This window comes from Crassostrea angulata, chromosome 7 (genome assembly GCF_025612915.1).
Source record: "Crassostrea angulata isolate pt1a10 chromosome 7, ASM2561291v2, whole genome shotgun sequence".
NCBI lineage: Eukaryota > Metazoa > Mollusca > Bivalvia > Ostreida > Ostreidae > Magallana > Magallana angulata.
The window spans coordinates 30,962,206-30,988,057 of NC_069117.1; the positions used below are offsets into that span (position 1 = coordinate 30,962,206).

Genomic DNA, 25,852 nt, shown 5'->3' on the forward strand with positions numbered 1-25,852 from the left:
TCTTAATTTTATCAAATTGAATAATTTATCAGCAACAAATTAAGGAAGCGCAATTACATATTAATTTAAAAATGACTTATGGGAAAAGATATAATGTCCGGGTAGTGCTGTTGTAAGCGCATTCACATCTCACCGCTGCGATCCGAATACGATCCCCGTGATCAGTAGTGGTTGTACGTGAGAGGGTATGGTGGTCGCCCGCTCGGACACGTGGGTTTTCTCCGGGCACTCTGGCTTCCTCTCAATGTGGACTAGAAAACGTCTTCAGTTTCTTATACGTTCTAGTGGGTGAACACAGTCAATCGTTTTTGCTTTCTTCGGGATCGGTGCGCGTTACCTTTTGCAATGCTATTGTTCAATGTCAGGCGTAAAACTTTTCATCCAGAATAGAAATTTTACCACCTGTTTGAAATCGATTGTAAGGGGTTATATGGAACCAGACTGATATTTTAAATTTCTCTAGAAAATAGAGTATTGTATTTTGAGGTCTATTATTGTTGAATATTGTGGCGAGTATTAGTAACAAATGCATGCAACAAAAATCTCCTACACTTATTTGGTGTAGAGATCCACCTTAACGTTTTTGATTTTACGACACTACGGAAATCTTTATTCTATTATTAGTAGTTTCGTCACGCACGAGTGACTTGGCGCGTAGTATAAATAGTTTTTCATGCGTGATTTTGGTCATTGCGACGTTCGTTACAAGATTGTAAGGAGTTGATAGTATCCCTCCCTGCCCGCCCTGTACACTGTATTGCACAATTTACATGTTTGTTTATATGGTATGCAATTATTTTATATTATTTGTGTCTAATTGTTATTAAATGCGATCTTGTAACGAACGCACCTAACCTATTTCATTTTGTTGTTGTTTTTTAAATTGGACAAGAAAAGATTTATTTTCGGAGGAGTGAAACGAGGGAAAAAATAATGAGTTTGTGTATAGAACACGTTCCGGTGGGTGAACACAGTCAATCGTTTTTGCTTTTTTCGGGATCGGTGGGCGTTACCTTTTGCAATGCTATTGTTCAATGACAGGCGTAAAACTTTCCATCCAGAAGAGAAATTTTACCACCTGTTTGAAATCGATTGTAGTTTCAAATATATGTTTTATAAAAGGTCTAATGACAACAGTTTACTTAAGTACATCTACATGAGTATGTGAAGAGTAAAAGGAAATACATGTAATAGCTCGCGAGAAAATAACATTGTATATAAGTGTCCCTGGTTTATCAATACAGCAAAAAGACGGCGTGTATATGAACAAAACTGTAACTCACAATCCTGTCTCAAAAAGGTGCAGTTGTTTCAAACAAAGATGTCGGTTGAAGGCTGTGGACGTTGTGGGAAAGTATTCTTGATTCTTATCAACATTTTATTCTTTGTAAGTAATAATTTTTAACAAATGTGTTGATTTGATAAAATACTTCTGGAGTAAGTTGAAATCTTTTTGTTACATATTTGAATTATTTACACACATCATTATCGCTGGACAATCTATAAAAGTAACAGTGGTATGGGTTGAGAAATTCAAATATGTTTGAAACAGTTCTTATGAGGGCCAGAGTATTATTTTTGTGATGCAATGATACCATTATAAAGAACCCATGGGTCATTGGGTGTAGTTCTAGTGGTATGGATTGTATATGTAGTGGAAATGTGTCCTCGCACATAGTTCATACACGGTACATAGTAATTCATCAGGAGTTGTAATTTGCATCCTCTTAAGGTTTCCAGCTTTATGACTATAATTTCCTATAAAGTATACATGAAACACATAGTTTTTTGTTAAAATTTTAGAAAAGGAAATTCGATAGGAAAATGATATCATATATTCGATTGCTAAATAATTGATTATGTAAAAAAGTTTTGTCTTTATTACAGCTTGTAATCATGTTAATATAGGTGTGTGTATTTTTGTTATTGTCTCTAAATTTTATAGATTCACATTTCCTTCAATATATGAAGTAGGTTTTTGTTTTCTATAAATTTTAAAGTCGAACTTGTGTTTCAGTCTTCACTTGATTGTCCTCCATATATTGTTTCAGTCTTCACTTTATTGTCCTCCATATATATTTAATTATGTTAATGACTGGTGACTTACTCTGTCTGGTACATAAGAGGGTTGTTCGATAAACAAATTATATTATAGGATATAGTATCTCAAAAGCATTCCACTCAAGTAGTAAAATGAACATCACATTCCTTCAAAGTCTTCCCGGTTCAAAATACATAATTTCAATCTCTGAATCTTTTTTTTTTCTGAATCACGTTGCTGTAAGCTTATTTATGTAGAGTTCTTAGGCACTGACTGGTGGCTTAGCCAATGGGTCGCCGGGACTTGTAACAATGACCAGATCAGAAGTGTATACGTTTTATAAAAAGGAGAAGGTCGCATGGAACTAGATTTAGAGAGTATGGTGGGTGTGTTAAGACGGTAACCTTCCCTAATTTCAAAAATTGTTTTACAAGCTTATTTATATAATTATATATATGTGATAGAGCATTATCCCGAAATAGACAAACATACTTAGATCCTGACAAAGCGTAGTTTATGATAATATTATGAGTTGTTTGAATCTGCCATCACTTTTAATGATCTCCCTTTTTTGAGACATTTATCTTACCTGTTACAGCCCCAGGTCGGCCAGAGTTAGCTGCATCTTTGACAGACTCTACGCCAAATTTCTTTCTCCACCAACGAACTGTCTTATAAAATACCTTACAACACAGGCTCTATTGAAAAGACTTTAAGTTTAAAACTATGTGAAGCTGCAAGGCCTTGTTTATACCGTTTGAAAAAGTCTTTGAATAAAGCTATTCAACAGGTTCATCAATTGCCAAATCGTACAAAGCGTTATCATGTCTGCTACAATTCACATTACTAATCGAACACCCCTCGTATACGCGTGAGGATATTCTTATTTATCCGTCTTCATGCATTTGCAGGAAATTTTTTTTAATGCAACGAGAGGCAACAAATTATTTTTATGACTGAAAATGTTTCTTTAAGGTTATACATATATTTCCTTCGACTTCTAGCAAAACCCTAAAATCATTAAGGGATAAACATCCCAAGAAAATAGCCGATAAGCAGGGCAAATGACTACCGTCCATTCCAAGACAGCCTTTTAAAAATCATTTTCAATTTTTTTTTTATTTCAACGAACATTTTTCTGTCCTTTCCTTAACAATTTTCAGCTTATCCCTGAATATGACATGCCACAAGTTTTCCTTAACATTCCATTGGCTGAATTATGACTGTCATTTCAAAACATTGTCAGATTTGGTTTAAGGTTCTTTGATATCTTTATAACAGAACCCTTTTTGCATCTTTCGTATTGTTCTGTTAGACATTTTTATTGCTAAAACGTCGTTAATAGACAAGTTAAATCCCTAAAGTCAGAGCCAGGCTTGGTTCTACTTTACAAGGGTAAATATTGTTCATCCTCTAAACACTAACCGATATCTTTCCAGTGTTTATTTATATGGAATATGATGTCAAATAGCTTTTCCTTGAATAATTCTCGTATCTCTGATTGATTGATTGATTGATTGATTGATTGATTGATTGGGCTTTACAGTTACTCGGAATAACACTGATGGTAGCTGGTATTGTTTTGAAATTGAACCAAAGTAACGATGTTCTGCCTGCTTTGAGCATACTTCAAGAGAACGCAACAACTTTAGAGCAGATTATGAGCAACATCTCTCTGTTGGCGATCGCCATTGGAGTTCTGGTTGCCTGTGTGTCAGGTTTTGGGTTATTTGGAGCATTGTGTGAAGTCAGATGCATCCTTATTACAGTAAGTACATGTTTTTCATGCTTAACGTTAGATATATGTGCTTGCATTCATGCGACTTAAGGTTTCTTTTTGTTCAAAAACATTCAAAAAGTAAATGACGATCTAGATGTGCATTTCAATTATAATCATGTTTTGTTCTTTTGTTAATTAGTATGCTGTGTTCGTTATAATTCTGTTAGCCATGGAAATTGCAGCAGTTGCGTTGGGATTCATGATGAGAAACAAGGTATTATAACAAACAAATATGCCTATATTAATTATTTTAAAAAAAGAGAAGGAAATATTAGATATCACTTATGATGTTGATCTTTGGCATTGTTATGTATTTTGAATTTTCTGTAAATTTATGTAAAATCATGGATATTTTTTTTTATTTTCGAAATTTCCATCCTTGTGAATGATCAAAATAAGACATTTAATTTTTTGTTCATAATATTCAGATTAATTAGTGTAGGTAAGTTTCAACTTGCCTTCCTATGATTTAGTATTTTGAATTTTTTCTATTTATTTTATAAGATAAATGAAACAGTAAAAGAAGAGATGCTAACGCTTTTAGAAGAAAACTATGTCGACGACTCTCTAAACAGCAGTAATCCAATCTCCAATAAATGGAATCTTTTGTTTTTAAATGTAAGTAAATTTACATTCCCAGTGAAAAGTCCAAATATTAACCCTCTTTTATGCGCTTTGTTATATTTCAAGCTTAATTAACACCAATCTACGAAATGCTGGTCTGTACATTTAGTAACTTATATTTTTAAAAAAAACCAACTCAACCCCTGTCTACAATAAACATTATGGTTAACATTTATTTGTTGTCACAGAAATGCTTCCTTATCACTGAAAATGTTAATGAAATACATATGTAATTTTAACTCAAGTATTATATGGGTATAGTCCACTAATGCATTTTCCATAGGTGGTAATGTTAACGTTATGGTTCATAGCTCCGGCCCTAATTTTCGTTCAGCAACGAGGGACCTCTTGAATGAAAGCTCATCAAATTGTCTCTTTCCTGGTAAAATTTCGTGGTTTGAAGTCAGATTCGTTTTCCGGCAAAATGCGTCTGTATTGAAAAACTCTGAAAATGAAAGTAAAAGTAGGGAATTTCTCAGTTTTGGAAAGGGTGTACATCAAACAATTTCATTTCTTTTCTTCAAATGATAATTCAATTTTGACACTTGTTTTTAAAATTGCAAATCCTCTTTTCTGACACGTGTCAAGCATTCTGATTTAAAATGTCCCAATAAATGTATATACACTCTGCAAGTGCAGGAACTATTTTGCTTAAAGGCACTACTTTGTTGTCCTACTGATTCTAAAAATAGTTGGAGGGATATACCCATATGCATCATTTTATTCGAGAATGGCCGTTTTAACCATGATAATTTATTTCCGCATGCAAAAAGTTATTTGATTTCTTTCATACGTATATACTTAAAGACACACTAGTATCGACAAGCAGGGTTTCCTTGCAAATGTTTATGTAATGGATAAATAACGAGATGGTGTTGAATAGTTTAGAGAAAACATTCCCTCCGAGGGCCGAAGGCCCGAGGAGGGGATGTTTTCTCTAAACTGTTCAACATTATCGAGTTATTTATCTTACTTAAAAAAATTCCCCCATTTGAGCCTCTAAGAAGCATTGACCCATTCATATATCCAACTGTAATGTCATACAAAAGTATAATTCTAGCAATACCATACACAATAGCCTTACCAAACACACCATTTTAATCATGGACAAGTGAACAGGTGCGCATGTTATAGAAAACCATACCGCTGTACTGAGCAGACATAGATTTAGAAGATGAATTTTTTAACGCAAAGTACACACTTGTACAATGTATATAGAGATCCACAGTTCCTGGAAAGACATGGATACCGTTTGAATGATATTTTAAACTTGCAAGGAGAAAGGAAAAATCAGAATTTTGACGTCAATTAACAGACGATGATTTATCTAAAAAAAATTGATAGAAGTCTTATGAAGTCATAGTGCGACAATATTTCCCATATTGTGAAACCAATTAGAAGGAGTGATATGGTTCAAGGTTAAAAGAGGAAGTCTAAAAGTTTATGAAAGTGATTTATATGTGATACCGAATCTATCAAAATTAAGAAAAGGAGATATTTCTGCAAAAAATTTATTCGTGGCTTATCGGATATACATTTATGGATGACAAAATTCTGTTTTATAAATTTGGATTTATGTTGGAAATACACGTTTCAACATTTTTTCAGTTTTCTTTGTTTAATGCCCTGTTGGATATTTGAATATCCAACTGATTGACGGTTGGATATTAAAAATATCCAACTCCTATCAGTTGGATATTTATATATCCAACAACTGATGATTGAATAGTGAAAATAACGTTGACTAAATACAATGGGTGACGTCATAGAAGTTTTTTAATGAAATTTATCGCACGCAGATGATACTTGGTTTGTATATTGAATTTGATGTTAATTTGTTTTTGTACTTGTTTTTTATTGTCTTTTGCTTGCAGTTTAATTGCTGTGCAGTAAACCCTGTGACGGGAGTAAACAATGACTTTGATGAAACGCCGTGGTGTACAACTGAAGGTGAATGCCATGACGTCAATGCGCAGATCCCAAAGACATGTTGTGTGGGCGTCAATGCGAGTAACTTCGAAGAGAAAGCACAATCGTCCTGTTTTATCTATCTTACCAGCGGCTTCAAAACGACGGTAGAATTTTACTTACGTGCGATTACAATTTGTCAATATGTGTCTTGCATGTTATTTTCCAAATTTACATATTTTTATGCTAAGCTAATAACATGACTTATAATCGAGTTTCTGTAACATATTTGAATAAAATCCCGATTTCATTTATCAATTTATGCATGTTCCCTGATATATTTCAATTTAAAGCTATTTTTAGACGGTGGCTATTTATAGCCACTGTCTATTGCTACGGTCCTGACCGGAAGGGTATTTCTCACGGGGACCCTAGCGGATAACGAACGATAACTCTGTTAGGTACATGTATGCAGTGTTTTATCTACGTGTCGATTTCAGTATGAGAACGCATTTTAATCTTATCAGATATTTTAAGCATTATAGCTGCTAATTATTTTGTACATACATTTAAATAATGTATGAAATTGGGTTTTATTTTAAATGAGCCGTTACCCTATCTGCTTACGCGGTATTAATAATATTAATTAAGGCTCAAACTGCCAGTTTTGACGTTTAACTCTGTATCAGGACTGCATATAAACTATATCACTGCGATAATTGGTCAAGAGATCTCACAATAATTGCTTCTTGTTTTTTATGATATAAATAATTGTCAGAAACACATTATTTAAACTGGTTTGCCATTTCATATTTCAGCAATTATGCTTCATCGATAAATTCAGCCATTTTCAACGCATTAGTTTTAGTTGAGCAGTATATTTTTTGTTGTTGAAGCTTATTCCAAAGAATTCACAACAGATACTGACAATGAATATTACATAAATTACATTTTATTGAACTTCAACCGATCAATGGCACAGTTTCTTCTACAAGTGTGCATGTGTTTTCAAACACACAAAAACTTTAAATTTACGATACAAATGTGTTAAATTTTCGACTGACCTGTGATTTACAATGTACCTTATTTCGTACCTCACTCAGTCTGTAGAAACATAAATTTTATTACAGGCACCTCAATATTCATCAGACAATATTTACTGCAGATGTTGACGCTTTACTTGCTGCTGACTTTCTCTCAAACACGCTAATCGACGTCGGATTGTAAAATTCACGTGCAAATCGAGTCCCCATTTTAAATGTATATAAACTACATTTTACGATGTTTCAAAGATTTTTAGTTCAGATTTTTTTTTACATATGCTGTAAAACGTCTTATGGATTTCACGGCGTGTCAGCTCGTCTATCTCTAATTTGCAGCAAATGCTAGCTTTTTTGTGAGAAAAAACATGCGATATTCCATATACATTTATGGTACATAATGAACGGTAATGTAAGAGAGCATCTTTTCTTTGGTTTGGGGGCATTTTTTCACTAACAGATAACATTATTTACATATGTACGTAAACATCGCCCCGTTTGTTCTCAAATGATTCTTAATTCGCGAGTACAACTCTATTATGAACTTTCTTCGACATTTGTTTCCAAGTGTTAGCATCATTTTGTCAACATGCATTTACAAATAGGCGGGCCTATATAAATGCGCCAGTTTGTTGCGACTCGCAATTGAAATACACACCGGTTAGAAAGTGTCATCACTTAACACAATGCTACATCGGCCGTAGCGTATACATTCATGCTATATTTGCGATAAATAATGAAACATGAAGGCAAAAAAATGTGCTTCATAGATGACTGTAGAATTCTGCTACAGAAATATAGCTTTCCGAAAATATTGCCGGGATTTGCGAACCCTAGATCTATTGTTTAGTACATGCAAAGAATAAAATCAAAGAAGATAGGCGAATAAGGCGTGCAAAATGCCCATATGAGGAATGATTAGATACGGCAAAATTAAAATATCATTAAATCTGATACTTTTTTAAAAAATAATTAAAAACAATGTATATTTAACGTAACATCGGATTGTAATCTTTAAATATTTTAAATATACTTGCAATATATTGATTTAAACTGGCGTATGCGTGTCAAAACCTCCTAATCGTGTAATTTTTATAACTTCAATTCATTTTCTTTCATAGAGTGGGTCTGAGCTCAATATTTTTTTTTACAGTCTAAATGTGGTTTAATGGAATTTAATAAACCGATTGGACTCAACAAAAATGTGGAGAGATGACCCACTACAGTTCAAAAATGTCATTTTGTAGCTCAACAATTGAAAGTTTTAGAAATATAATACAAGTCCGAAAATTCGTGGTCATAGTCTCATAAAACATTTAAACAACGCACTTTGTTGTGAATGAAATGGCTCACCATGGTTAGAGCACCAGCCATTAGGAAACTTTATAGAACTTGGGTTCGATACCACCAAAACTTAAAAATTTATTATTTTTTTCTTATCTTTTTGAAATATTTCAAACTGAATATAGTTAGAAATTACCATTTTTTAAACTTGCATAATAACATATCAAATATATTTAATTGAAAAAATGCTAAATTTGAAATTGTATTTTACAACTAAACCAAAAGGGCAGTTGCGCCATCTTATCCCCCATCTTCTTTATATACACAGCTGTACGGTCAGAAAAACGTGCGTTCAGCTTGAATTTTGTTTGTTTGGTGTTTTTAAAAACTTATTTTGTATAATTAATCAATATTTGTTGTAAGTTTACTAGAAAAGTTTAATGTAGCAAGTAATTTATGCATGTTAAAGTGTACTGAGAAGCGATAAAATATACATGTGACTTTCCCGAATTCATTCAAATGGTTTGAATAAATCTATAGCTAAATACAATAGAACAAATGTTTAAAACGTTGATTAATGAAACTGCCGTGACCGAATGTTGTATGATATTTTTTTAAATTTTCATTCACTTTCGTTGTGAGCAAATGGAAATAATCCCCTAAAGTCGAAGATAAAATATTGATTTACTCTTCTGTTTCATGATGACGTGCATTCCAAAAGCAATACCAGTTTTATCAAACAGGTTCTTGTAAACCCATTCCGTTTTCTTTACACCTTAATGTATTAACTGACTATGAGGGAAAAAAAAGCAAATGTGATGATCCACAAGACTGCAACTTTTTCCCCGTGAAGAAAATGAGGGAAAATGCTGTCGAGAGGGACAATTAATATACTATATGTATGCCCAGATAGTTAGTAAAAATAAGTATTTTATCATACCAAAGCTTTATTTGTTCTCGTTACTTTGAGAGATCTACAATATATTTAAAGCACAATAGTCCAATCCACACTTTTCAAAAGTTGTTCCCATTTGCGGGGCCAACCCAAAGGTCAAAAAGGAATAAACCAAAATTCCCCTTCTTCAAACAATCAAATATTTGGGCGTACTGTGATGAAATCGCTTTGGATTTGATTTATTCATTCAATATGTGGTGGCAACCATTCAAACGGGGTTTTAGTGTCAACTGATATAGATACAAACATATTGATACAAAATATAGATACAAACTTCTATACGACAAAGACTACTGTGATAAATCTTTGGGTATTTCCCAAAAGATGACGACCAAGAGACACAGCATTTGTAAAGTGTAGAGTGAGATCACAGCTACGATTTCCACAGAATTATCCATGTAGGAAACTCACGACTAGTTGTGCGAGTAAGCGTTAAGTATTAGTACATGAATGCGATACTGGCCGCGGTTTTCGACAAAAATAATTATCATACATCACTCATTGTTACATGTAATATGCCACTTTCAAACGACGCCACCGTCTAACAGTACTTTCAGTACTTTGATTTATCATTAGACGGTGGCTATAAATAGCCACGGTCTATTGCTACGGTCCTGACCGGAAGAGTATTTCTCACGGGGACCCTAGCGGATAAGGAACGATAACTCTGTTAGGTATGCAGTGTTACACGCAATGTTTTATCTATGTGTCGTTTTACAGTTTGATAACTAATTTTAATCTTATCAGATATTTTAAGCACTATAGCTGCTAATCATTTTGTACATATATTTAAAGCTGCTTGGTCCGATTTTATATCAAATTTTATGCACGCTTGTAAACGATGGCTATGTTTAGTATATGTATAATAATAGGCATTGCAGTAGTTTTACCCGTCAATTATGTCAAATTTCAATGAAGAAAAATACGTACAAAATTTGCTAACAAAACAAACGACATTAAAAGGTATCGCGTTATTTCGCCTCATGTTAAATTTCACCCCTGACGACGAGACGGGTATGGTTGTATTACGACTTTGACATCGCTTTAAATAAAGGTCGAAATGAACAGACAAATTACAAAGAAACATGTGTACGTTTTGTTCGCTAATATTTCCAAAGTCTGCTTTCTTTACAATCGATGCATAGCATGCGGGTTGAATAACCCCAATCATTCAGGGGACGAAACCAAGCGGTTTTCTTTTCTAAACATTCCCGTGATGCATTTGGTTTGTTTTTTCGTTTGCCCAAAGAGAAATTATTTTTATTTACTTTGAATATTTCTAACTTTGAAAGGAGACTGATTCTGCTGGTGTAAATAGGAGAAAGTCCATAACTTTTTAAGATAAATGATTTGTATGGAAAAAATTTTGATACTGTAATTACAAAAAAATCGGACCAAGCAGCTTTAAATAATTTATGAAATTGTGTTTTATTTTAAATGAGCCGTTACCCTGTCTGCTTACGCGGTATCGATAATTTATGCACCAACTGCCAGTTGTGACGTTAAACTCTGTATCAAGACTGCATAAACTATATCACTGCGATAATTAGCTAAGAGATCTCATAATAATCGCTTCTTGTGTTTTATGATGTAAACAATTGTCAGAAACACACTATTTAAACAGGTTTGCCATTTCATATTTCAGCAAGTATGCTTCATCGATAAATTCATTAATTTTCAACAGCTGTTCAACGCATTAATTTTAGTTGAGGCAGAATAATTATTTATTTTGTTGTAGCTTATTCTAAAGAATTCACAAGAGATACTGACGATGAATATTAGATAAATTACATTTTATTGAACTTTAACCGATCAATGCCACACTTTCTTCTACAAGTGTGCATGTGTTTTTTTAACATACAAAAAACTTTAAACTAAAGACATGCTGTAAAACGTCTTATGGATTTCATGGCGTGTCAGCTCGTGTACTGTGGTTTCATTCATTTTCGTGGGTATCAGTTTTCGTGGATTTTCTGAAAACCTTAGTTTCAAGAATACATAAATTCGTGGCCAATGATCCTATCAATACAAATTGTTAGTTAAAATTGAACTTCAATGAACATTTAATTTCGTGGATCAACTTAACAACGAAATCCACGAAAATTGGTATTCAACGAATATTGATGAACCCACAGTATCTCTAAATAAATAAGCAAACCCCGATGGCGCCTCAATTTGGCGTCATTTGTATTATGGGTTATATAGTACAAAATCGATATATAGTGTTATCACAGGCAAAGACACTGGAAAATCTAAATATATTTCGATATAATTGTTTAATTTACTTGCAGCAAACGCTAACTTTTTTTGTGAGAAAAAACAATCGGTTCAACTCATGCAATATTCCATATACATTTATGGTACATTGTGAACGGTAATGTAAGATATAATAATTTTGTTCACTTAACAGTTTCTGACGAATTTTTCACACTAAACTGAAATAATACAATTTGATGAGCGAAGTACAATCTGTGACTTTAATCCATATGCGCCCGTCTCTGCTACTAGAGAACCTTTCCTTTGGTTTTGGGGGATTTTTTCGCAAACAGATAACATTATTTACACATGTACGTAAATATCGCCTCTTTTGTTCTCAAATAATTTTTAACTCGTGAGTACAACTCTTTAATGAGCTTTCTTCGATATTTGTTTCCATTTACAAATAGGCGAGCAGGTTAGAAAGTGTCATCACTCAACGAAATGCTACACCGGCTGTAGCGTATACATCCATGCTATATTTGCGATAAATAATGAAACATGACGGTAAAAGGTAACTAAAGGTGCTTCATAGATGACTGTAGTATTCTGCTGAGCTACAGAACTATAGCTTTCCGGAAAAATTGCCGGGATTTGCGGACCCTAGATCTATTGTATAGACTATAGTACATGCAAAGAATAAAATGAAATTAATATACACAACTGTACGGTGGGAAAAACATGCGTTTAACTTGGATTTTGTTTGTATGGTGTTTTTTAAAACTTATTTTAAATAATTAATCTATATTTCTTGTAAGTTTACTAGAAAGGTTTAATGTAGCAAGTTAATTATGCGTGTTAAAGTGTACTGAGAAGCGATAAAATATACATGTGACTTTCCCAAATTCATTCAAATGATTTGAATAAATCTATAGCTAAATACAATTAGACAAATAAACTTTAAGACGTTGAGTAATGAAACTGCCGCGACTGAATATTGTATGATATTTTTTTCTCAAATTTTTATTCACTTTCGTTGTGAGCAAATGGAAATAATCCACTACAGTCGAAGATAAAATATTGACTGACTCTTCTGTTTCATGATGACGTGCATTCCAAAAGCAATATCAGTTTTATCAAACAGGTTCTTGCAATCCATTCCGTTCTCTGTACACCTAAATGTATAACTGACTATGAGGACAAAAGCAAGTGTGATGGTCCACAAGCTAGTGTGATGATGCAACTTTTTCCCCGTGAAGAAATTGAGAAAAAATGCTGTCGAGAGGGACAATAAACATACTACATGTATGCCCAAATACTCAGTAAAAATCTTCATAAGTATTTTATCATACCAAAACTTTATTTGTTCTTGTTACTTTGAGAAATCTACAATATCTTTAAAGCACAATAGTCCACTCCACACTTTTCAAAAATTGTTCCCCTTTGCTGGGTCAACCCAAAGGTCAAAAGGGAAAAAGCCAAAATTCCCCTTCTTTATACAATCAAATATTTTGGCGTACTGTGATGAAATCACTTTGGATTTGATTTATTCATTCAATATGTGGTGGCAACCCACATATTTAATGAGTCTTTCAAACGGAGTTTTAATGTCAACTGATATAGATACACAAATATAGATACAAACATAAAGATACAAACTTCTATACTACAAAGGCTACTGTGATAAATCTATGGGTTTTCCCCAAAAGATGACGATTATAAAGAGACTGAACATTTGTAAAGTGTGGATTGTGAACACAACTACGATTTCCACATAATTATCCATGTGAGTAACTCACGACCAGTTGTGCTAGTACATGTATGAGTTGCTGGCTGTGGATTTTCGACAACAATAATTTCCATGCATGTAATATGCCACTTTCAAACGGCGCCACCGTCTAACAGTACTTTCAGTACTTTGATTTTTATCTTTTTGTTGTTCATTGCTTTCAAAAAAGTGTATTTCATTTTAAATTATTTAAAGATCATTTAAATTTTTAACTTGGCAAATGTCTAAAAAGGCTAGTTATATTTTTTTTCTTTACAAAAGAAATCATTTCTTTTGAATAACTTAAGAAAACACTATAGGTATCTTTAGTCACATATCATCAGACAACGCTTGCGAAAGTCCAACTTATAAAAAAGCAACTATTTTCAATCTGTCGGTTGTTTCAAAAAGAAAGTCAATTCCATGCTGTTAAAGGTTTTAGCGGTCAAGGAACTGAAGCAATTAAAAAGAATACCGTAATTGTGGTTATTTACGCGTGGGAAAACTTTCACTAGTTACGCGGAGGGCTTAAAACCGCGTATGGTAAAAAATCAAAACAGAGGTATGTTCATTCACGCATTCGCGTATTTAATACCAACGCTTATGTTTGACAATAGAAAATGCGTCATTAACCAACTGCAGAAATAACCACGTTTACAGTAAGAACAGTTCATTTACCGATGAAACGGCCAACTACCGATTAGGTTAAAAAAAATCATATCTATCAGTATGTAAACGAATGCACAACAGGTGATATACATGTACTGGAGAAACCTGTTGAACGGAAAAACTAACAGTTGTGTCGATCAGGTCAAAGCAAATTGTATGACCGGAAGCTGTCTGGTTTCGAATTCGGGTCCCACAAATAAAAGCTCGTCAACTGCAATAATACTGTATACATGTACAGAGCATTGCAATCCTACTCTAGGAAGACGTTTTCCAAGTTTTGAACCTTTCAGTTAAGAGGACGTTACGAAAATTCCCTTGGCATCGACCAAAAAAAGAGACCCAAAATGCATACAACTAAATTAATGAAATGATTGGAAAAAATCGTTAGACGTACCTAATCCGGTACCTTATTTTGTTCTGGTTAGGTTGTGATTTAACCTTTGATTGGAACTTCGTTTGTCTATTTACAGGGTTGTTTCGATCGGATTAAAGAGTTAATCCAAGCATACTCTGTTGTAGTGATAGGAATATCACTAGCGATCATGATCACTGAGGTAAGCTGATTCATTTAGCTATGAGAATTAAGGTATCGTATCACATTGAGAAAAGAAAGTGTAGATCACTAGGTATAACATTATGGAATTTTATTAATTTTTTTATTCTATGTATATATGTATATAATGTTTTAGTGTTATAGTTATTGCAGACAACGATGTTTGGTTCTTAAAGGTTTTGGTGTTTGTTATTTAGTAAGTGCAAAATGGTATATAATGTGATATTAATGCTTTTTTGTTTTTTTATTTGATCTAGATTGTAGCAATTGTGTTTGCCATCATCCTGTTCCGGCAGATTCATCTCCAGAATAAGATAATATGATATGATTAGTAACATGCATGTCTTTTCGCAACAGTAAAAATGCATTAAAACCCTTCAAATCACGTTGTATCGTCTTTTTTCACATTTAGGCGTTTTTGTTTCATGTGAAAGCTATATTCAAACATAACTGGCTATATTTTTTTTCGGGGGAAAATTATTTCATTACATAGTCGTTAAATCTTCTTGATTATCTTGCTTTCGTATATTTTAAGAACATAGATTAGTTTTTTAAAAAGGTGGTTTTGTATATAAATTATCAGCGCATTCTTTTTTTTTTAATTTGTAGTCATTACTTTTCTTGACAGTTAATGGATTTAAAAAAGGAAATTTTTATAGCAAAATCAAACGGTAGTTTTGCACTTTAGAAAAAAAAATTATATAAAGTCTTGTGCAGCTGTCAATCCAATAGATTTGTCTTGTGCTTGCCTTATTATTTGATTTAATAAGATTAAATTGCGTGCATTTTGAAAAAAACATGAAGCTGGTCGGTTATTTTTTTTTTTATCAGAATCAATTTTTTATTTGTTATATTTGATAATTGTGTATTATTTATTTTATTTTCAAGTTCTATTTATTTGGTCTCAGATTAGAACTATAAGATGTTAAAAACATAGTATTAAAATGTATCTGTAATTTGAAATGAATGTTATTTTTCTATATAGCTGTAAATAAATAAACCGTCATTAAAAGTTTGATTTAGAATCTCCCGTAAGTTTTTTTCTTATCATTTTTTTCTCTAAGAAAAAGAAAGAGAATACTGGTTTTAGGCGAAATTAAAAACCTCTACATTCTTTTTTAATGCAATACGATTTAAACAATACTGCAAATTCTTACTTTGATCAAAATCACACCTTTTTTTTTTGGGGGGGGGGGGGGGATCTTTTACTAAAGAAAATTAAGAAAAACTGGAAAAATACCGGCACGTCTTATAACCACGATGATACCACAATTAACTTTATTAAAGTGATAAATATTATTCAAAAGGTATAAAATTTAATTGAATGTCACTCCCTGGTACATGTACGCTTGACTGCAATGGCCGAAATTAACATTAAAAAATCCCGTAGAATTGATATATCGTCTCACAACATAACACCAGAAAGATTTAAGCGGTCCAGTTACGGTAATTTTGTCTGGAATTTTTTAAACCTCAGAAATATTTTCATTTTGATAAAAAAAAATTACCTGATTTTTCACTGACAATACTGTCAAAATATCAGGTAGACAATGCTTCAGGAAATGTTCGTCTTAAAGCAAACGATAAAATAATTTACAAATTAGATTCAGACGAACAATGGAGAAAGGCAACTGTTCTTAGCAGAACAGGAAAAGCAACAGGCAATAATAGGAACTGGTACATCATTCAATATGACGAAAGTGAGGAAAGGAAAAGTGTTGACTTGAGTAGGCTCCCTTGGAAAAATACTGACAGTGATGTACCTAACAACCAGACAACAAAAGAACATAAAAGCAGCCAAAGAAGAGGAGTTACAGAAACTGTTAGATTTTCATCCGTATAAAGAAGTTCCTGACACAGGCCAATCAACTGTGTCAACAAGACGGGTTATTACTGAAAAAGAGGGCAAAGTGAAAGCCAGGCTTGTTGCAAGAGGTTTCAAAGAAGAAAACATGATACAACATGATAGCCTTACTGCAAGTAAAGAAGCAATAGGCATCTTGCTCACCATCGCAGCACATAAACAATGGACCATCAAGACTACAGATATTAAGTCTGCCTTCTTATAAGGCAAAGAACTGAGCCGTGATGTCTGTCTCAGGCCACCTAATGAAAGTGGAGTCTCTGAACGTATTTTATGGAAACTTCGACACTGTTTATATGGATTGAAGGATGGAGCTAGACAGTTCAACTTGGGTGTGCAAGAGAAACTTGTGAAACTTGGATGTAAGCAATCCTAATAAGATCCTACAGTCTTTGTTCTACAGACTCATGGCCTTAATGGCATTATTTGTTGTCATGTTGATGATTTCTTGCATGCTGGTAATAAAGCGCTCGACAAAATCATGAAACATTTACGAGACAAAGATTTTTGGCAGGAAGAGTAGAGGCGGAAAGCATCAAATATTTGGGATTTCAAATTAATCAAGAAAATGATAAAATTATATTGGATCATACACGTCAGACTATTTCCACTTTCTGAGAAACTTAACTATGGATCCAGAAAGAGTCAAACAAAAACAGGATATATACTATCCATAGAAGAGCAAACCTTATTTAGAAAACTCGTTGGACAATTGAATTGGGTCGAACAAACTTGAAGACCAGAACATTCCTTTGAAATGGTAGATCTCAGTACCAAGTTAAAAGAATGCAATGTCAGTGATCTCCTTCAGGCAATCAAGTTTGTAAACAAGTTAAAAGATATGAAATCTATTGTGTGTTTTCCAAAGTTAGGGAATCCCCACACAGATTGGAAAATGGTGTATTTTTTTGGTAATCTCAACGAGGGTGTGGGAAACACTGAAGCACACGTTTTATGGATCAAAGACAGAAAAGGGAATTGTTGTCCTGTAGCTTGGTTAACCAAGAAAATAAATCGGGTTGTAAGATCAACTGTTGCAGCCAATGCCTTAAGTCTACAAGAGGGATTGGAATCTGCAGCATTCAACAAAAAGCTCCAATAAGAATCCTTGGTCACCCCTTAGCAGTGGAGGCTTACACTGACAATAAAAGTGTTATCGAATCCCTTAACTCTACCAAACTTGTTGATGACAGAAGACTCCGAAAAGACATTTCAGCAATAAGTGAAACTGTACACAACGAGAAAAATACCAATGTTAAATGGTGTGCCAGGAAGAACCAGTTAGCCAACTGCATGACAAAGCTGGGAGCATGGTGGAAAATTTATTCAAGACTTATAACTCTAGTCCTATATTTTGACCTAATTTATTTTCAACCTACTTATAGACTATATTAATTCTTTCAAGTAAAACCTTTTCCAAAAGATGAAAAGTATAATTAATGTTAATCTATATGCAAAGTTAGATAACTCTCATAACTCTTTCTTTTATGCTCTTGTAACTCTCCAGTTTGGGGAGTTAGTTTTGGTTATAATCAAAAGGATGACACCCCATGGTGTGAATTGGTTATTTTGTGACTTTAACAAAAACCACCGAATATAGTTTTATCACAACACCAGTAGATAAGAAGTAAACTTTTAAAAAGCTGCATGGCCGAACGGGCAAGTGTTTTCTTTCAAAAGCTAAAAAGAAAGTACTAAACCATCAGGCCATCATCAATTCTAGACAAAAATCACGAATCGAGGGGATATGGTAGAAATTAATTTGTATTACATGTACAATAATAAATATTTACAATCATGTAAAACAATTTTCATTTATATAAATTTACTATTAATTAACTATGCATATCAAAAATGTACTTCTGTTTCAATATCGCATTGTTTACTCATTTTCTCAAATCATGCCCATTTTACTCAATCTGTGCAAGCACGGGTAAAAGTAAAGAATTGTTTAAACAAACAAACTGGATCACATAAACGGAGATACAATAATTTTCCACAACCTTTACTGCTGCCGCTGAACAATTTTCTGTAATCATTAACTCTTACCTCAACACCCCACCCAACTTACCGTTACTAAAAAATAGTTTCAATTTTGAAAGTTATAATATGTAACATTGAAATATTTTTCCCGTTTCCTTCAATTTTTTTTTTGAAAGAATCTATCATCTCCTTAAGAATAGTTTAAAACTGCACTGTTTCATAAACTACTAGTACTTTGACCTGTTCATATGATCTTTTTGTTGGACATAAAGCCTAAACACTGGGTGGTTGTGTCCAAATTTCAGGTCTTTATATTGAAAGGAACACAAGTTACGCGTTTTTAAATATTATAAGGTTAAATTGCACAAAAATCATATGAACGCCGTCCAAATGTATGTTTCAAAATTATCAAATTACGTAGCACCTCAAATTTTTTCGGCGTTGAGTAATTGATAGGAATGATTTATAATTATTTCTTAAGATAATGGATTGAAATTAATTTTTACGTTATATCAAGTCATTATTTTGTGTTCTTAAGAAAATATTTCAAACAAATAATTTCAGGCCCCGAGGTTATAAAACTTTCTTGAGTACGATCTCGTACTCCAAATCGTACTCTGTGCTCCAAACCGTACTCGTACTCAAGGTATCGAGGTTATAAACTTTTTCATACTCATACTCGTACTCCGGCTGAGTACAAAACGGCGATTTTCTGAGTAAGCTATGAAGCTTTCTCAAAGTCGTAATCAAGACATTTAATCTAAATAAAATGCAGTGCAAACATATAATATTGTTCTTATTGTAACGTTGCTGTATTATACGCTATAATTTAATCATATTTACATGTATATGAATTAAAATGGAAAGTTTTTACCATTAATGACATATCTAGAATAGATATAATGGAGGTGAATTGAAGAGTAAGGGCGAACTGCAACCAAGATTATCAAAATAACTTTTAGATAGTTTGCTTCATTAATTAATGTACATATACATGTAAATCTACGTACAAAATACTACCGTTGAATAGCTCGACTTTTTAAGAATTCTGTTTTTAGTCAAATACTACCCATACACACCATCATTTAAAACAAAGAAATCAATGTACATGTATCGTTATTAATCAATTTCAATCAGATGTACTTGCTGGGTCCCTTTTTTTATTACAGTGAAAATGTAGGTTAGTTCTAAACATTAACAAAGGATGGGGGATGCATAAAAGTCTAAAACTTTCTATTACTTACTTATTAATCAATTATCATTTATGTTGCATGCCACAAAACTTGGTAAGGGAAACATTTTATAGAATAAGCGGTAAATCAGTGGCGGACTGGAGTAAAGGAGGTCGCACCCAGCCCCCCCCCCCCCCCAGCCCAAAAGAAATTGTCCAAATAAAGTTAAATCATACTCCTTCTGGCAAATAAAATGTACAACTTGCAAGTCTTAATTATCTTCTTATTTTTTAATTTGGGGGATTTCTCTACATTAGACTGATTTCAATGGTGCAATAGGAAGACGCGTGTGTTCAATGATGTAACTAAACCCTCCCAGAAAAAAATGTATGTAATCGATTGAAAATACATGTACTACTTGTGATAAAATAGCTTCTTCGCATTTTCATGTGAGAGATTTTTCTTTATATAGCTTAGCTGTGGGAATATTCATCTCTTAAATTATTTTATTTCATTAGCAAGTAACTATCTAGATAATTCATATAGTTATTTCTTTTTTATCTAAAGTAACCAAATATTTATGTCAAATGCATTAAAATTAACACATGTATTTCGAATTTTAAAGATGAATAGGAAAAGGCTTGCTCAAAAATATCAAATGACGTTACTTAAGATTAATCAAAGTACTGAAAAACTGACGGGAGTTGATTTTGTCGATGTTTATTTATTTTAAAATCAATGATATGTTATTTTGCATGACAAGTACGTGTAGTTTCTAATTTGAATTACGCACATTTCTATAATATGAATTTTTTTAACTTTTCGACAAGAATGTCGAGAAACCTCCATATAAATCATGTTGAATAATATTTAAAGATAAAATTGATTCAATCAAACAATGTATCAGTAATAGAAATATTTCTCGAAAATTGTATGGATCCAAGCAATATTGAACTCTAGTCTCGTTCAACCAAACGCTCGGCTGACACCGTAAATCTCCCACAAGGATTTACGGAGACAGCCGAGCGTCGAGTTGAACGAGACTATATTGAACTCTGGCGTAGGAATACATACGAATTAAGGCAAGTATAGTATGTTGCAATTAAATTGGAATACCCCTATAATTTCTTTAGTGTATACTTTCTGAGTGTGAAAATAAACGGATCTTCTTAGTATTTTTGTGATTTTCCCAAGTATATGTTTCTATTTTTGAATTAAACTCTTCCTGTGTTTCCTAATACAGGAACTGTTCACTAAATATCTTAAAAGATATCCACTTGAGGGCAGTGACTTTCCAGTTTTGTATTGGCGTCGTTTCTTACCCTTTCCTGACATTTAAAATATCAAAATCGTTAAAAAGCCAGGAAAAATAAAGATATATCGAACTAAATTCTATGTTGAAATACTCTCTTCATATCCGTGTAAATTCTTACTTCTTTCTTTTATATTCATATCGTTCCTTACAATATAATTATACTTAATCATCACATGTATGAATTACTATCTGAGTCTCATGAGAGAGAGAGAGAGAGAGAGAGAGAGAGAGAGAGAGAGAGAGAGAGAGAGATCTGACATAAACACAATTTGTTAATAATTTTACCAATTACACTGGATTTATCGTCTTTGTTGTTCAAAAATTCATAACTTATAGATGCAGACACATCTCCATGCTTGCAGATGAAGAAGGTAATATGTACATGTAAATAATGTGTTACATTTTGTTGATAAATAATTAATCTGGAATACATGTACAGTTTGCCTACATGCCAGGACTATTTACATGAATTACTGTTCTCTGTCTTTCTCCAGAGACGTAAAATTTTATCGATCGGCTTTTGGAGCATACTCCAAATAGTACTCAGCGGAGAACGTACTCCAAAACTTTTATAACCTCGGTTTTTAGAGCCGTACTCAGTGGAGCACATACTCGGAGTACGGGGTACGAGTTGGAGTATGAGTGTGGAAAAAGTTTTATAACCTGGGGGGCCAGGAGTGTTTCGTACTACCTTGCAGGTGTCATAACAGTATTTCACTGAAGGTTCACGTCAAAACATGGCTGAGCCAAAATAATTCCCGAATTTTCCTTTGAATTCGGGGCGGTTCCGCTCGAGACAGGAGCTGATTTTTTGTATGAGATGAAAAACAATGTGTAAGAGGTCTAACTATCCCAGTTTTGTAATAATGCGAGGTCATTTGAATTTTTGATGCGCGTTGTTTCTGGAGGGGGGTGAAAAGTCCCGGGCTTGATTTTCAAGCACATGTGTAACTTCGATGTAAACAAAGTCGCACGCCTTGCTGGATGCACGTGTGTATTTTGCTAGAAACTTGTAAATGAAGCGTTGTTTAAAAAGATGTCAAGAGGATTTTTTCCAGAAGTTCGTTTTGAATTTTTAATCTGTATGTAAAGTTGTGCAATTTTGGTAAGAATATATAGTAGAATTTAATACTGTAGTGCAACCTGCAGGAAAACGGGTTTGCTATGTTAAAAGTTGTTTTACCTGTGTTTTAGGTGTTAAATCAGTGTGTTTAGACGAAAAATGACAAACAATGGGGTTTTGTAGCCAGCAGCACGCTTATTTTGCTTTTAATGATGCATACAAAATTAGCCCAGATTTCCTCTGAAATGTTCTACTGCCTCAAAACAATGAGCCATTTATAGTAGATTGGACCGTCTAAACTGTCCGGAAATTTTTTAGCAGATCAAATGCGATGTAGTATTCATCGTCGTAAACAACAAAATATTCTACGGGGTGTGAATATCAAATAAAATCGGTTGTTTAGGCCCTTGTGTTACAGTAAGAAATGCTCAATTTATGTCCAAAATTGAGAAATATTGATACGAAAGCGGAAAACAGCTGAGATGTATCACTCATGTTAGTTAGATTAGAACAATACCATGCTATTTTGGACAAAGGTTCTCACCATTTTCATAAATTGTATGAAATAATGACGTTTTCTCTACCCCACCCCCCAGAGGCAGGGTCATTGAATTTTTGGCCGACAAAATTTCTGGGGTCCACATGATATTAATTAATTTGCGTCATTTTATACATTTTCATACATCACTTGTCAATTTAAAACCAAAAAATCACTGAATATCAAAACACCGTGTAAATGCATACAGTATAACTTTGATCATATTTTCATAAATCAGTGGCCACCGTGTACACCGTGGTGTTTAAAAATCGCTCATAACTTTCTGAAATGAGTAGATATCTTCATAATTTTTTTTTAGTCACACAACACAATGAGTATTAATCAATTTATTAATGTTGATTTTGCGATAACAAAAAATGAGTTATATTGCAGGTGTCATAACAGTATTTCACTGAAGGTTCACGTCAAAACATGGCTGAGCCAAAATAATTCCCGAATTTTCCTTTGAATTCGGGGCGGTTCCGCTCGAGACAGGAGCTGATTTTTTGTATGAGATGAAAAACAATGTGTAAGAGGTCTAACTATCCCAGTTTTGTAATAATGCGAGGTCATTTGAATTTTTGATGCGCGTTGTTTCTGGAGGGGGGTGAAAAGTCCCGGGCTTGATTTTCAAGCACATGTGTAACTTCGATGTAAACAAAGTCGCACGCCTTGCTGGATGCACGTGTGTATTTTGCTAGAAACTTGTAAATGAAGCGTTGTTTAAAAAGATGTCAAGAGGATTTTTTCCAGAAGTTCGTTTTGAATTTTTAATCTGTATGTAAAGTTGTGCAATTTTGGTAAGAATATATAGTAGAATTTAATACTGTAGTGCAACCTGCAGTATCTCACTCCTCACGTTTTGGTTTCATTGCGCAAATGATCATTATATTTAAAAAAAAAATAATCTTATTTATTTAATCATAACAGAAAGATAAATATTTTATAATTACACTACATTCATCAATAAAATCCATTTGAATTTAAAAAACAAACAAGTTTTTTGGGGAACTTTTTTTTCTTGCGGAAGGTTTTTTAGACGAAAATGACAGAAACAAGCAATTATAAAAATTTTCAGTATACTCTCCTTTTCATTATACTTTATTCATTATTCAAAAGTGGAAACGTTTGGTAAGTTTGTAACATATTCTATAGGTTCTGTGTGACATGTATAAAACTAAGTCTTGAGAGAGTGATAGGCGTTTAGCATAAAATGTCTGAATTTTTTAAAGCCAAATTTTTAAGAATTTTACTTTTGAAGCCCTATAGCTATAAAATGACATCACGGACCCACATGTTTTATTATGTCAAAATGATACTGAATACAAATCTAGGCAAACTGGATAAATCTTTTAAAATTCTTGATATTCAAAAGGTTTTTATTCCAAATCAAATTGTAACTATTATAGATACTGTCTATTTGAAGTGCAAAAAGGTCACAAAAATGTTAGCCTCGTACATAATTTTTCGTAATTCCTATAGTCAGTGTGACCATTGTGCATAATTAAACACAATATTTGAAGAAATAAGTTTGCTTAATAAAAAATGCTGACAGCAAATTTAGGTGCATAAAGGTCAAATGCAATAGCCATATCTCAGAGAGATGAATACTGACACCCCCCCCCCCCCCCCCATTATCTTGGTATTTTTAAAGTTTGTTTTGTCTTCAGATTTCAATGATATACTTCTCAAAATTTCTTGATACAATAACATTGCATTGAGGAGTGATATACCTTAACGAGAAGAACTAGTAAGTTGTAAGGACTTGTTTCTGATCCCTTTGAGCAATTAATAAAATAAGTTCAAAACTAAACAACTGAGAGAACGGATTTTTCTGTGTGTTTCTGTGTGTAAAAAAAACTTTTAAAGGTAAAATATATGAATTTTATTCTAAGTAAAATACAAACCTTACAGAATTATAGATTATAAACCTACTGGATTTCTGAAATGTCATGATACATTTTATCAATATAACAAGTGGCCCATGGGCCACATCGCTCACCTGAGGAACAATAGGTATGATAAAGTCAGCTTAATGGGGTCATAATACAAACAATCTGGACAATGTACAATAATACATGTAGATCCTGTATAAATAAAATCCATTTTTCCCCCTTGGAACTCGGATAGCCCTGATTGCTGCCAACATTTACAAGAGCAGACTTAAATCACCGCTTCTGCACATATATAAGGACTCAACGTTACAAAGGCAGGGATGACCGCACACCTACGCAACTCAACAGGTACCAACGTTAACTCAATCTACCCGTACCTGTTCAAGTTTAACCCCAAACAGTCGCTCGTCGTAATGCAATAGACACTGTCCCTATATAATATGTGCCGGCCTAAAATAATTCATAGTATCTAAAAATTGGAAATAAAAAATAAGCAAACTAATCCGGCCTAACCCAAAACTACTTATGCAGAACAACTTATATACATTGAATATTTATTATTGTATAAAAATAATCATCACAATAATTGGTTAACAGTGGATGCATTAATTAAAATAATCAAGAATCAATAAATCAAGGGCAATAACTCAATACAGTAATACAAAAAGATTCTAATGAAACAATAGCTGCCTGCTTCAAATTTATAGTCATATCACATGTTGAGTATTGCAGTTCTCAAAAAGATCCTTTACAATTGTTTATATATGGGATGTTTAGCTGCATCAAACTCTGAACCTTCTTGTGAGGCCAAAGAATTGTCCTGGAGCCAAAGTCTTAACAATTATAAAGAATCATCTTGCTGATTAGTTTCTGAGAAGAAGATTTTTAAAGATTTACTCTATATATTCCTATGTAAAACTTTAACACCCCCCCCCCCAATGTGGCCTCACCCTACCCCCAGGGATCATGATTTTCACAACTTTGAATCTACACTACCTGAGGATACTTCCACACAAGTTTCAGCTTTCCTGGCTGTTTAGTTTCTGAGAAGAAGATTTTTAAATATTTACTCTATATATTCCTATGTAAAACTTCGACCCCCCATTGTGCCCCACCATACCCCCAGAGATCATGATTTTCACAACTTTGAATCTACACTGCCTGAGGATGCTTCCACAAAAGTTTCAGCTTTCCTGGCTGATTA

At 33.3% G+C, this 25,852-nt stretch overlaps 1 protein-coding gene across 1 annotated transcript; it reads left to right on the forward strand.

The window, feature by feature from the left end:
- The first annotated feature begins 1,201 nt into the window (after positions 1 to 1,201).
- Positions 1,202 to 15,755, forward strand: LOC128192752 (tetraspanin-9-like). The gene is made up of 7 exons (XM_052865701.1): positions 1,202 to 1,387; positions 3,588 to 3,809; positions 3,961 to 4,035; positions 4,326 to 4,439; positions 6,320 to 6,520; positions 14,736 to 14,819; positions 15,076 to 15,755. Exons 1-7 carry the CDS (start codon positions 1,322 to 1,324, stop codon positions 15,139 to 15,141), a joined length of 828 nt encoding a protein of 275 aa, XP_052721661.1. The 5' UTR covers positions 1,202 to 1,321; the 3' UTR covers positions 15,142 to 15,755.
- The last annotated feature ends 10,097 nt before the right edge of the window (positions 15,756 to 25,852 follow it).